Source organism: Mesoplodon densirostris, chromosome 15, assembly GCF_025265405.1.
Source record: "Mesoplodon densirostris isolate mMesDen1 chromosome 15, mMesDen1 primary haplotype, whole genome shotgun sequence".
NCBI lineage: Eukaryota > Metazoa > Chordata > Mammalia > Artiodactyla > Ziphiidae > Mesoplodon > Mesoplodon densirostris.
Window position 1 is genome coordinate 89,294,219 of NC_082675.1, and position 14,424 is coordinate 89,308,642.

Below are 14,424 nucleotides of genomic sequence, written 5' to 3' on the forward strand. Positions count from 1 at the left end.
ACAAAATAAGATTTTTCTAAAACTAATTTGGCAAGGCACAGGCCCTAACGCGGCAAAAACAACCTTGACAAGGAGAATAAAGTGAAAAGAGTCACTCTCCTAACGTTAAGGCATACTTCCTACTATATTGATTAACATAGGGCAGAAGAAGGGTAGAAACAAAGATAGTGAAACATCAATGGAGAACCCAGAAACAGACCCACCCAAATATGCTCAAGTGACTTTTGACAAAGTGCAAAAGCAATTAAGATGGAGGATGGATAGCCATTCAACAAAACAGGCTGGAACTAGTGGACATCCATGGGTGAAAAATGAACCATAATCTAAATGTCACACCTTATATAGATATTACATCAAAGTGGACCAGGGACTTAAATATATAATGTAAAACTGCAAAACTTTTAGAATAAAACAGGAGAAAATATTCAGAATCTAGGGTAGGAAAATAGTTTTTAGACTTGACACCAAAAGCACAATGCATATAAGGGTGAAATTGATAGATTGCATCATTAAAATTAAAAATTTGTGCTTTGTGAAAGAACATATGAATATGGTGGAAAAACAGACTGGGAGAAAATATTTGTAAGCCATATATCCACAAAGATTTGTATCTAGAATATGTAAAAACTCTTAATACTCAACAGTAAAAAAAAAATCAAATTAGAAAATGGGCAAAAAATAAATAAAGGAACGTTTAGCCAAAGAAGACATACAGATAGAAAATAAGCATATGAAATGTTTATTCAACATCATTAGTTATCTGGAAATGCAAATGAAAATACAGTGAAGTATCACTACACATATAGCAGAATGGCTACAATGAAAAATGATGACAGCACAAATGCTGACAGTGACGTGAAGACAGTGGAACACTCATACAGTTCATGTGGGGATATCAAATGTTACAGCTATTCTGGAAAATCATTAGACAGTCTGTTAAAAAACTGAGTATACAACTATCATTTGACCCAGCAGTTGAACTTTTGGACCTTTATCACAGGTAAATATTAATTTAGATTGGCACAAAAGCTTGAACATGAAAGTTTATACCTGCATTATTCATGATAGCCAAAAATCAGAAACAGTTCAGATATCCTGAACGGGTCATGGTCAAAGAAACTGCTGTACATTATACCATGGTAATTTCATGTTAAGAAAACACAGGTCCCTGCTCCTATATTGCTCAGAGTCTTGAGAGGAGGGAAGAATAAAAAGTATCCAATAATTATTTTGAAGTTTCTAGTTTATTTATTAATGCCTCATAGAAAATAAAACAGGATAAGGGAATAAAGGGTAATGGTCTAAAATTAAGAAAAAAATTCCATGTATGATATGATAGTATCAAGGGAATAAAATACTTATAAATAAAATCATGGTTAAGAATAAACTTAACAAAAGAACAAAACCTGTACTTTGAAAACTGCAAAACATTGTTAAAACGCAGTAAAGAAGACCTGGATAAACGGAACGACGTCCCAGGTTCGTGGATTGGAAGTATTCATATGTTAACATGGCAGTCCTCCCCAACTGATCTACAGATTCAGTGCTGTCCCTCTTAACATCCCAGCTGACTTCTTTGCAGAAATTGACAAGCTGATTCTAAAATTCATGTGGAAATACAAGAGACTGAGAACAGCCAAAGCAGTTTTTAAAAATGTGAACAAAATTGGCCTATTCACACTTCTCCATTTCAGAACTTTCTACAAAGTTAACATTAATCAGGACAGTATGGAATGGGCATAAATTAAACGTTGAGAGTCCAGAAATAAAGCCTTAAATTTCTGGTTAACAGATTTTCAACAAGGGTGCCTAGAAGATTCAGTGGGATGGGGCTGTGTTTGGATGGGTGCTTATTTTTGACCCAATACTGATTATGAGAGTCTTCATTTTGTTGTGTGCAGCTGTAATTCATTCATGTTGTGGTTACATAGTATGCCTTTTATCCATTCTACTGTGGTGGATATTTGGGTTGCTTCTAAGTTTTGCCTGTTAGGAATGATACCTCTGAGTCATACTTGACCATGTCTTCTGGCTCACATGTGCACACATTGCTGCTGCATGTGTACTGAGGAGTGGACTTGTTGGATCTTGGGGTGAGTGTGTATGTTGCACTTGAGTACTTACTGCAAATGATTTTGCAAAGTGATGTATCAAATTATACTCAGATCAACAGTGAGTAAGTGTTCCCATTCCTTCATGTTTGCCAACACTTGGCACTGCCAACCTTTTAAATTTACCATTTCCAAATTGTACATAGTGGTTGTGGTTTTAATGTGCATTTCTGTAAAGACTAACAAAGTTGGACACCTTTTCATATGATTTTGGATATCTTTTTTATTTGGGAAAAGCCTGTGAGAATCTCTTGCTGTTTTTCTTCAGAGTTATCCTTTCTTAACAGTTTGCAGGCCTTCAAGTATTCTGGATGGGAGTCCTTTATTAGTTTTATGTTGTGAATATCTTTTCCTTCCTAGCGTGCTTTGTGGAACAGAGATGCTTAATGAATTCAATATATTATCATTCAAAGAAAAATTCTAATAAAGTCAACCTTATTAATCTTTTCAACTGTAATAAGTTTTTTTTAAATTGTGGTGGTAGGGGGAAGGAGTCTTGTTTAAGAATTCTCTTCCTACCAAAAAGTCATGAAAACATTCTTCTGTATTATCTTCTAGGTTTTATTGTTTTGACTTTGACATCTAAAAAATTTTTATTTATTTATTTATTTATTTATGGCTGCGTTGGGTCTTTGTTGCGGTGAGTGGGGGCTACTCTTCATCGTAGTGTGCAGACTTCTCATTGCGGTGGCTTCTCTTGTTGCGGAGCATGGGCTCTAGGCGCCCAGGCTTCAGTAGTTGTGGCACATGGGCTCAGTAGTTGTGGCTTGCAGGCTCTAGACCGCATGCTCCGTAGTTGTGGTGCACGGGCTTAGTTGCTCCGCGGCATGTGGGATCTTCCTGGACCAGGGCTCGAACCTGTGTCCCCTGCATTGGCAGGCGGATTCTTAACCACTGTGCCACCAGGGGAGTCCCTGACTTTGACATTTAGAAGTATAATTTGTTTGGAGTAGATTTTCTTGTTTCGATTGAAGCAGAGGCCAGGTATTATCTCTTCTCATCACCCATGGGTATCCAGTTTTCTGAGCACTGTTTATTGAAAAGATGTTTGCAGTGCCAACTTTCTCATAAATCTGGTGTCCATGGATGTGTGGGCCGACTTCTGGATTCTCTGCTTTTTCATTAATATAATCATCCATCTTAGTGGAATACCATTTTGTCTTAATTATTCTATTTTAATATTTAGTTTTGTTATATTGTACAGACAACTCTCCATGTTGTTTCTCACACTTGTCTAGTCATGCTTGGCCTTTGCATTTCCCTGTAAATATTAGGAATATCTTGTCATTTCCCACCAAAAATAATGTTAAAATTGTGATTGGGTTTGTGTTGAATGTATAGGTCAATGTATGTGCACTTCACATCTTTGCAATACTGTATATTCTAATTTCAGAACATGGTGTTTTCTATTTCCTTAGGCTTCATTTAACTTCTTTCAGTAATGTTTTACAGTTTTTTGTTTAGAAGGCTTGCCCATCTTTTATCAGTTTTATTCTAGTGCTAGTTTTTTCATATTACCGAAATGGGCATATTTAAAGAAATATTTACCTTCTTGCTGTTTGTTACTGGTATGTATGTTTCTGTTTTCTGTGTCATTAATTTTGCTCTTATATTTGTTTACATCCTTGTACTTTCTTCGGGATTTATTGGCTGGGTTTTTTTTTTTCCTGCTTTCAAATGGATATTTAGTCCTTTGTATATTTTTAGCCTCCCTTTTCTGTTGTATGCAGTTTAATCATGTATATTTTCCTCTTATCATTTTCCTGACTTCGGCTGTGTTCCACACATGATATGTTGATATGTTGAGTTTTTATTACCATTTCATTAACAATATTTTCTAGTTTCCTTTGTGATTTCCCCCTTCACCTAAAGGTTCTTTAGGTCTTAACAATTGCCTAAAGAAATGTTAGAAATAATAGCTCTATTCTACAGCATATCTTCTTTCAGCTTTAACAACTTACGTTTGTTTTTGTTGCTTGCTGACTGACAAGTAGTTCATTTCTTTACTGTGTGTAGATAAATCTTAACTTAGGTCTTAAAGAATATAAATAATTCATGAAACTATGTGAAGTATTCTTATTATAATTATATTTTTCTTTTAGTTTGTACATCTATCCCAACTAATTAATTAATGCTAATTAGTAATACTAATTAATACTAATTATTATTAGTAATACTAATTAATACTAATATTAGTAATAGTGATTAAATAAATGTATGAATAGTGACCTTTGAGTTTTTCTCCTTTTCTGCTTTGTAAATTTGTGGGGTTTTGTTTGCTTAGTTGTACATTTATTCTTTCACTCAACATTTATTAAGTGTTTCGTTTTCAATATGCTCTGTTTTGTGTAAGGTGGTGGAAGAACACTGTCCTCACTTTCTAGGTCACTTAGTCTGATAGGGAGGACATCATTTTTTTATAAGGCAGTAACTATTATATTGTACGTGTGAGTTGAGGTACAACAGAGGCCACAGAAATGGTAATATTTAACATTTTTCAGGAAATGAAGTAGTTTTCAGGTCATCACTAAATGCCATTTACATGGTTCATTGATGCAGAAAAAAACTTAGAGGTCTAACTAAAATATGAGTTAAAATATTCATTTTTATTATACAAATTATGAATGTTAATTGTTTAGCATAGAGTTGAAATATAACATTATTTTAGTTGTTTTTAGGAGCTATTTCTCCTTTGGAATGGAATTGTATTAATTTGTAAACTTGCATATAGATAATTAATATTTTATATTACTCTGCAGAATCAAAGAATTCCATCGGACATGGTATTTCTTAGGACATCAGAAAAAGCAGGTATTTTTATTTTTATTTATATTGCTTATGATTGGTATTTTGGCAGTTTAATTTTCATTTTGAAAGATAAAAGTTAAATTTATTCTTGTAAGAATTTTTCTTTGAATGATAATGTATTGAATTCATTAATTTCTAAATCACATTTAACTGTTTATGTTTAAAACAATGATTTTACTGTATAATATGTTGGTTTAAAAATATCCTTTCCTATATCAGGTGAAAGTTTTCATTCAAGTCCATTTTGATATCTAAATAGATGGTGATGTTCCTCAAAACTTGATTGCTATTCTGCATTTGCAGTTTTATTTCTCATTCAGCAAACATTTATTTAGGACTTACTATGTGCGGTGCTACTTGTTGCTTAGAATACAAAAGGGAATAAAACCAAGTTGCTCTCTTCAAAGAGTTCATGATCTACTTACTTATGGAAGTACACACATTGACGTTTAGCAATACTCTGATTGTATGGATAGTATAAATATTAAAAGACATGTGGAGGGCTTTGCTGGTGGCATAGTGGTTAAGAATCCTTCTGCCAATGCAGGGGACACGGGTTCGAGCCCTGGTGTGGGAAGAGCCCACATGCCACGGAGCAGCTAAGCCCATGCACACAGCTACTGAGCCTGTGCTCTAGAGCCCGCGAGCCACAACTACTGAGCCTGCGAACCACAACTACTGAGTCCACGTGCCACAACTACTGAGCCCGCATGCCACAACTGCTGAAGCCTGTGCGCTTAGAGCCCGTGCTTTGCAACAAGAGAAGCCACCACAATGAGAAGCCCACGCACCACAACAAAGAGTAACCCCCGCTTGCTGCAACTAGAGAAAGCCTGCGAGCAGCAATGAAGACCCAATGCAGCCAAAAATAAATAAAGAAAGAAACAAATAAATAAATAAAAGACATGTGGGGGTAATGGGAGGGAACAGACAATTTGCCTATGTGAGTTGAAATGGGCTTCACAGAGAAAATGATACTTATACGGCCAGAGCTTTAAACAAGAAGAAGAAGGTGCAAAAGGGGTAATGAGAAGGAAGCCTCATGTGGTCAAGGAGAAAAAATCCATTGGTTGGAAATCAGGAAACCTAAAATCTAGTCTGCTTTGACCAATTTCTAATTATATGACCTAGCCACGTGGTCATACATTTTCATCATCTCTAAAATGATGAGAGGTTTGTCAAGTAATATCCAAAGTTCCTTCTGCCTTATATTTCTGACTTTGTTGCGTAAATAAGCAATATTTTTATGGGAAGCTCAGCATATGTATTATTATTTGTAGCATGAAAACTCTAGAAGGACATGGTTAAAATTTAGAGTTGTTGATTTAGTTTTTTCTCCATTTATAAACAGTGGGGGTTTTTTTGTTGTTTTTTTGTATTTTTTAAAACATTTATTTATTTGGCTGTACCGGGTCTTATTTGCGGCATGTGGGATCTTCAATGCCACATGCGAGGTCTTAGTTGTGGCACGCGGGATCTAGTTCCCTGACCAGGGGTCGAACCCGGGCCCCCTGTGTTGGGAGCGAGGAGTCTTAACCACTGGACCACCAGGGAAGTCCCTAAACAGCGTTTTTTTAAAAGGACACTTTAAGTCATGAGAGAGAAGAAAAATGTTTTCTCTTTTCACCAACTGTAGTTATGATTACTTACATCGTAAGCTGAGGCTGCCATTAACAGAAGAATTCAGTTACACCTAATAATCAAGTGACCTCTGTACACTTGATACCTTTACTTTATTGTGTGCTATTTAATGTGTGGTTTTGTTTTTCCCATAGGGTGGAGACTGGAGAACTACTTTTCCAGTCCATTTCCCTTTCCTGTCCAGTTAGATGGGGCCATGCCCTGAGGTGTGGCCGAAGGAGGGTGGCTGAACGGCATGTGTACCACTTCCAGCCTCGGCTTTCCCTGTACTGGCTGTGTGTCCATGGCCAGGGTAACCTTGGAAGCTGCCTGTTGAAGGTGGCAGAGCTTCCCTCAGTTTAGGTTCCTTAGTGACTGTGTGGAACAGACTCCCCTCCCATTCTGTCACCAAGTGGACTCTATATGACAGAGAAGTATTATCAAGTACCAGAGTTGCAAGGTTTATCTTTTACAAATAGCTAGTGTTCCCTTAACACCTGCAGAGCTGTGTCAGGCAGTTAAAACTCTGCCTTTGCCTTCACTTCTTGTTTGTACAGAGTCTCAGAGTCAGCCAGTGTGAGAGATTTGGGCCTCTCAGGTTTTCAAGGGCACTGTGTGCAGCCCTGCACTGGCAGGTGGCCTTCTAGGCTCTTGGGGATATGATAGAGCTTTTGCTCTTGTTATCTGATTTTTCAGCTTTTCTTTTAAATTTTTTTGGTCAGCTTGTTGTTTACCCCAGTTTTAACCACCACCCAAGGTAGCTGTGACATTAAACAATTGCCACTGTTTGTTTTTGACAAACATTCCAGGGAAAACACATTCTCAGTGAATGAGCTGTGGGTTGAGTCAAATCCAGACAAGCTCTACCTGGTCAGGTGGTTACAGTTGTCTGGGCATGGGGTTTGGGGAGTCCCAGCCCTGGTTTGTTCCCCTCACTGGCTACCAGACTGTTGGTTTTCTCAGCTACTGTGGAGTTTGACTGGGGGCAGGGTACTGGAAAAGGGACAAGTCAAAACACCACACATCTCACTCATAGCTAGATTTAGCCTTGTTTCTTGAATAAATGCACCTGGGATTGTTGCAAGTCTTTGATTATTTTCCAGAGTTTTGAAAAAGTTGCTTTAGACAATTTTTGCTTATGTTCTCATTACAGTTATGGAGGAATGGGTTTTCAGAGATTTTTACACTGCCATCCCTACTTATTTATGATTTCTTTGTCTTTGTTTGTAAATGTATTCAGTATAATGAATAACAAAAAGTTTGCATTTGGGAGATACTTTTTTTTTTTCTTTTTTGGCTGCACCACTCGGCATGCGGAATCTTAGTTCCCCGACCAGGGATCAAACCCGTGTGCCCTACACCGGAAGCACGGATTCTTTTTTTTTTTTTTTTTTTTTTTTTTGCGGTACATGGGCCTCTCACTGTTGTGGCCTCTCCCGTTGCGGAGCACAGGCTCCGACGTGCAGGCTCGGCGGCCACGGCTCACGGGGCCTAGCCACTCCGCGGCATGTGGGATCTTCCCGGACCGGGACACAAACCCGTGTCCCCTGCATCGGCAGGCAGACTCTCAACCACTGCGCCACCAGGGAAGCCCGGAAGCATGGATTCTTAACCACCGGACTGCCAGGGAAATCCTGGGAGATGCTTTTATATTTAATTGCCCTTGTAGTGATCATGGTAGGAATATATGTAAGATTAAGAATATTATGCTCAATGTGGAAATGGCTTTAGGTAATTAACTTAGAAGAAATAGAGTATACAAATTATGTTAGGAGATAAAGTGTGAACAAAACCCATCTCTTTAAAGCTGGAAGATTGTTAGAAATGTCAGTTTTTCAGAGGAAGAATCTGAGGGCTAGTAAATGTTTGCTGAAGTTTTAGAAATTGTTCTTCAGCCACCGTATCATTGTTAATGGCGTAATAAGGTAGCAAAACATGAAGAGAATATTAGAGCATTAGGCAAGTGAGATACTCTCTGATGTGCCAACTACAGATAAATAACGTTATATCCAAACTGATTATGTTTTAAAAATGTTTTTTTTCTCAAATTTTGTTTTGTATTCTATGTTGTAGGGACAGTTTCTCTCTGTAGGGTAATGATATTTAATATTTTGGAGGTCATGGGTCTTTCTGAGAATCTTAAGAATTATCACTTTGTTCCTCAGAAAAATGTACATAATATACATGTATGCTAAATTTTTATTATTTAACATATTCCTGGATGGTTATTAATGGCTCCAAGTTTAGGACCTTACTGTCATCTGTTTTAACCTGTGGTTCTATTATATTCCTCAGTTTTATGATTTTTTTTCTGTCAAATTTAAATTGTTAAAACAATTACTGTTACTCTTAATGGAGATACTAAAATGTCAGATTACTGTTTCATGATATTTTCTTCTCTTTATAAAATGGACCAGACAGCTTCCCAGCTGTATAAAATGTGTCGTAACACTGCTTTCAATCAAGGATTCTTAGCTTTAGAAATTCTGTTTGTGTGACTTTATATAATTATTTAAGGTTTTAAATTAAAGCCTTGTTTTTAAACATACACGTTTAGAATTTTTTGTGTATCTGCTAACACTGTTAATATTACTTTATTATTTTTCAGTTTCAGTTCAGAAAACCCTGGTAATACATTGTCTGTTATAGTAAGGATCTCTAAACCCTAGCCAGTATGAAAGTCTTAAATCTATGCAGCGTGTTGAGTTTGGACAATAGCCACTGGGCATTTGTCAGTACGGCTCAGTGCGTCTCTTCGTGGCATCATATTGACTGTGTATTAATACAGGGTATTCTATTGGGCCGTCAGTTGATTGTTTAGAATGTAAATGAAGCTGTTGATGGATCTGGTGACTGATGGCTTAAATTCCAATTAATCAATTGCTTCATCAGTTTCTTAATTCAGATCAAATATCTCCTGAACGCACACAATTCTTTTAGTGGTATTAAGAGAAATTAATGCTTTAGAACTAATTTTCATCCATCTCTTATAAATGCCAATATCTTTTTCACTTGTCTCCTAAGTGATGACATTATCATTTAAGTGTTTGGGACATATTACAATAGCTCAGCTGTCACTTGTTAGAGGGCGAGGGGTAGGTAAATGACACTGTACTCATCCACATTCTCTCTGTGGTGCTATTCATCTTGCCACCAGCTTAAAAATTTCATGCAGAGTCATTAAGTCATATAAATGATTTAGAAATTAAGTTTAACGGCAAACGATCTGGTGTTATATATGCAAAGTCAATGTCTATTTTTCTTTTCTTGGGCACATACTGTAGCCTGTCTCTTTCAGACCTATTGGATTTGTGAGCTGTTGCAGGCAGTCTGCTAATATTACAGGGTCACTTATTACAACATATGACAGACTCATGTGCCCTATCTCACCGTGTCCCATCAATTACTTTATCACCACTTGATGCGGCTCTCCTTGGCAACATATACACGAGTTGATCTTCATTTGATTGTCATTAAACCTGTCCTTTGCTGTCAACTCTTGTCAATTATACCAAATAAAATCAAGTATTCATAAGAAGTCAGTAATAGGATATAAGCAGACCAATTTAATAATTCATTTTTACCGAGCCTTAACTGACATCAGTTGTAGCTAGTGCTTGCCGTTAAAAAAATTACTAGATATACTTCGTGTAAGACAAGTCAAGTTGGCCATACTTCAGATTTTGCTGCAGTTCATTCCCTCTCTCTGTCTCTCTCCCTCTCTCTGTCTCTCTCTTTAAATCATGTCAGTTACTGTGAGCCTAGTAATGTAATAGTACTTGAAGGTCAGTCATACGTCAGTTTCCTCTAAATTTTAAAAAGAGCGTGTAATTATTTAACATGAGGCATAGCCTTTTACTTTTAAGAATGGCAAATATATTGTTTCCCGTGTTTAATAAGTTTACAGACATCTAGATAAGGTATTAGTTTCATTTTTAGAAACACAAAATGTTTGAAATTTAAGAGACTGTAGATATTCTCACCTTCTCTTATTTTGTATGTTAGAAAGCAAACCTGGAGCAAAGCTGTTGGCATGGATGTCTCAAAGTATGTGTCATACAGAATCTAGAATCCAATCCCTTTTAAGTTGCTTTTATACTTTATAAAACACACACATACAGATATATATAACCATGCATATATTTAAGAGGGAAAAAAATCAATCTTGAGAAAAAGGTCTAAGTGTAAAATAATGGGTACTGCAAATTTCCTTGTCCTCCTTTTTAGTTGAAACCAGTTATTCTCCTTATCATAAATCTTTTGACAAATAATAGATAACAAAATTTATTTACATAACTAGATATATTTTTCAAGGTGCATGAAATCAGATGAAGGTCTCATAGATATATCTTCAACGGATAAACTAGGTGATTGAAAAATTTTTTCTTAGCTCTCTATCCTATTATGTCTTACAGAAGTGACTTAACCTGTATGAATCTCCTAGATTCATGCTGGCAACACTAATGCCTGTGCCATCGGTAGTTAAAAGGATTAAATGTACTTGGTTCAGGAATCAGTGGGGCGCATTTCAGATACTGAACTGCTGGTGGCTGTAATTAGTTGAAAGTGCATTGGCTCCAAGAGAAAAGTATTTGGTATTTACGCAGAGTAAGAGAGCCAGGAAATGCTTACAGATGTGCAGGGGTCCATTTCTTCTAGGGGTAGATGTGGATTTGCACGGACCCATTTTAGTTTTAGAACATTGTGCAAAAGGTGCACTGGACTAAGCTGTGTAAAGATGTGTTCTTACATAGCTACCTTAGCTAGTTCCCCCAAATTTGAGAAATAATTAGCTAAGTAATTAATAAGTTCCTGGTGTATACCATTTGCTGGCAGATTTTAATAGATTTTCCTCTAAATTTTACACCACCACTCCAAAGTAAGTCTTATATTTTCCACTGTGCACATGAAAACCTTAATAAGGTGAAGCACCTGGACAGGGAGCGTCAGTGAGTGGATTGTCAGGCAGTGCTCAGCCCAAGACTGGCTCTTCCCACTGCTCCACCAGCTTTTAAGTTTTGAATTGCCTTCAGTACTGTTGACACTTGGGGCCTGGTATTTCTTTGTTGTGGTGGCTTGTCTCTGCACTGCAGGGTGTTGAGCAGTATTCTTGGCCTCGACTCCCCGGGTGCCAGGAGCACCCTCCCAGCCCCCACCCCCAGCGCCTACTGTGAAAACCAAGTCTCCAGATGCTTCCTGGGGGCAGAATCGCCCCTGGTTGAAAATCACTAGAGGATTGTTTCATCCACGAAAATCCCTAAAATAAATCTTCAGTATTCAGTTGTATATCTTTTGAAAGTAATTGTTTTAATATTCTTCAGAGATCTTTCTTGGTAAGAACAGATTGATTCTGTGGAATTTTAGCCATGACCTACCCCAGCTCCATGTGAAGGAAACTTCTGCTCTAGGCCAGTGCAGCCGAGAAGTCAGGGCCCCCATCTCCCTGCAGCTCCCAGGCGAAGGTCAGAGCCTCACCCTGGAGGGGTGCCCACCCGTCTAATGCTTCTGTTTTGCTGTAGTGATCACTACTGAAAGCTGACCTGGCATACGGCAGCCTCTTCCTCTGGATAAAAGGTAAAAGGCCATGAGATAACTTATTGATGAAATTAGCAGCTGAAGTGGAGAGGACATGCAGTGTGAGCTCTACTGCAGGACCACGTTTGCAGTCAGCCGTTCACCAGAGCTGCACTGGTGCTGAGCTGCGCTGATCAGTAGTATAATTCTACATGAAATTGATGGATAGGAGCAAACACTGATACAGGGAAAGGGGAGCTCGGCAATACAAATATGAGAAAAGTACAATGGAGAGTAGTCTCCATCTTTGCGGGTGTTCAAATATAAATTTAAATGTGAATTTCTATAGTGCAGTTTCAGTTATTTGCAGTGTTCTTTTCCTGCAAAGAAAAAAGTTTGTATAATATGTTTGGTGTATATTTTCTGTGTTAATCTGAATATGTTTCTTAAAAATTCTTTTTTATTTTGTACTTTTAATTTATTTTTTATTTAATGTTTTTAATTTATTTAATTTATTTTTATTTGTGGCTATGTTGTGTCTTCATTGTTGCGTGCAGGCTTTCTCCAGTTGTGGCGAGCGGGGGCTACTCTTGGTTGCGGAGCACGGGCTTCTCACTGCGGTGGCTTCTCTTGTTGTGGAGCATGGGCTGTAGGAGTGTGGGCTTCAGTAGTTGTGGCTCACAGGCTCAGTAGTTGTGGCTCTCAGGCTCTAGAGCACAGGCGCAGTAGTTGTGGCACACGGGCTTAGTTGCTCCGTGGCATGTGGGATCTTCCCGGACCAGGGCTCAAACCCGTGTCCCCTGCATTGGCAGGCGGATTCTTAACCACTGCGCCACCAGGGAAGCCCTGTACTTTATTTTTTTAAGTTCACACAAAAAAGTGAGGTGGTACAGAGATTTCCAGTACGCCCCCTGCCCTCACACCTGCGTAGCTTCCCTCATCATCAGCATCCCCCACCAGGTGATGCATTTGTTGCAATTGATGGACTGACACTGACACATCATCCTCACCCAAATTCCATAGTTTACATGAAAATTCACTCTTGGTGTAGTACATTCTATGGGTTTTGGCAAATGTACAATGACATCCATCCATCATTATATATATCATACAGAGGATTTTCACTGTCCTAGAAATTTTCTGTGCTCTGCCTATTTACCTCTGCCCCCAACTCCATCCTGGGCAGCCATGAGTCTCTTTAGTGTCTCCATGGTTTTTTTCTTTTCCAGAATGTCATGTAGTTGGAACCACATAGTATGCAGCCTTTTCAGATTGGTTTCTTTTACTTAGTGATAAACATTTAACGTTCCTTCTTATCTTTTCATGACTTGATAGCTGAATTCACTGTATTGCTGAATAATTCTCCATTGTCTGGATTTACCATAGTTGATCCATTCACCTACTGAAGGACACTTGGTTGCTTCCAAGTTTTGGCAGTTATGAATAAAGCTCGTATAAAATCTGCATGCAGGATTTTGTGTGGACATGAGTTCCCCAGCTCTTTTGGGTAAATGGCAAGGAGTGCGATTGCTGGATCATATAGTAAGATTATGTTTAGCTTTGTAAGAAGCCACCAAACTGTCTTCCGAAGTGGCTGCACCATTTTGCATCCCCACCAGCAATGATGAGAGTTCCTGTTGCTCCGCATCCCCGCAAGCCTTGGTGTTGTCAGTGCTCTGGAGTTTGGCTCTTCTCGTAGGTGTGGAGTGGTGTCTCGTTGTTTTACCTTACATTTCCCTGACGATGTGATGTGGAGCATATTTTCATATGCTTATTTGCCATCTCTGTATCTTCTTTGTTCTGGTTTGGCCCGTGTTTTAACTGGATTGTTTTCTTATTGTTGAGTTTTAAGAGTTCTTTATATATTTTGGCTAACAGCCCTTTATCAGACGTGTCTTTTGCAAATATTTTCTCCCAGTCTGTGCCTTGTTTTGTAATTCTCTTGCTGATATGTTTGCAGAACAGAAGTTTTAAATTTAAATTTAAATTTAAATTTAAATTTAATGAAGTCCAATTTATCAGTTTTTGCTTTTTTTTTTTTAATGGATCACGTCTTTGGTGTTGTATCTAAAAAGGCACCACCATACCCAAGGTCATCTAGGTTTTCTCCTAGGTTATCTTCTAGGACTGTTATAGTTTTGCATTTTACATTTAGGTCTGTGATATATTTTGAGTTAATTTTTTATGAAGGGTGTAGGTCTGTGGCTAGATTCATTTCTTTTGTGTGTGGATGTCTGGTTGTTCCAGCACTATTTGTTGAAAAGGCTATCTTTGCTCAATAGTACTGCCTTTGCTAGTTTGTCAAAGATTACTTGACTATATTTATGGAGTTCTATTTAAAGGTTCTCTATATTCTGTTCCCTTCATCTAC

General features: G+C 37.8%; 1 protein-coding gene across 4 annotated transcripts in view; it reads left to right on the plus strand.

Moving 5' to 3' along the window:
* The window catches only part of ATP9B (ATPase phospholipid transporting 9B (putative)), a 208,748-nt gene that overhangs the window by 52,015 nt on the left and 142,309 nt on the right, over positions 1–14,424 (plus strand). For all 4 annotated transcript variants that reach the window (XM_060118550.1, XM_060118553.1, XM_060118551.1 and 1 more), the window contains one exon: positions 4,871–4,922. In XM_060118550.1, coding sequence (XP_059974533.1) covers positions 4,871–4,922 — 52 coding nt within the window. The remainder of the gene's footprint in view (positions 1–4,870; positions 4,923–14,424) is intronic.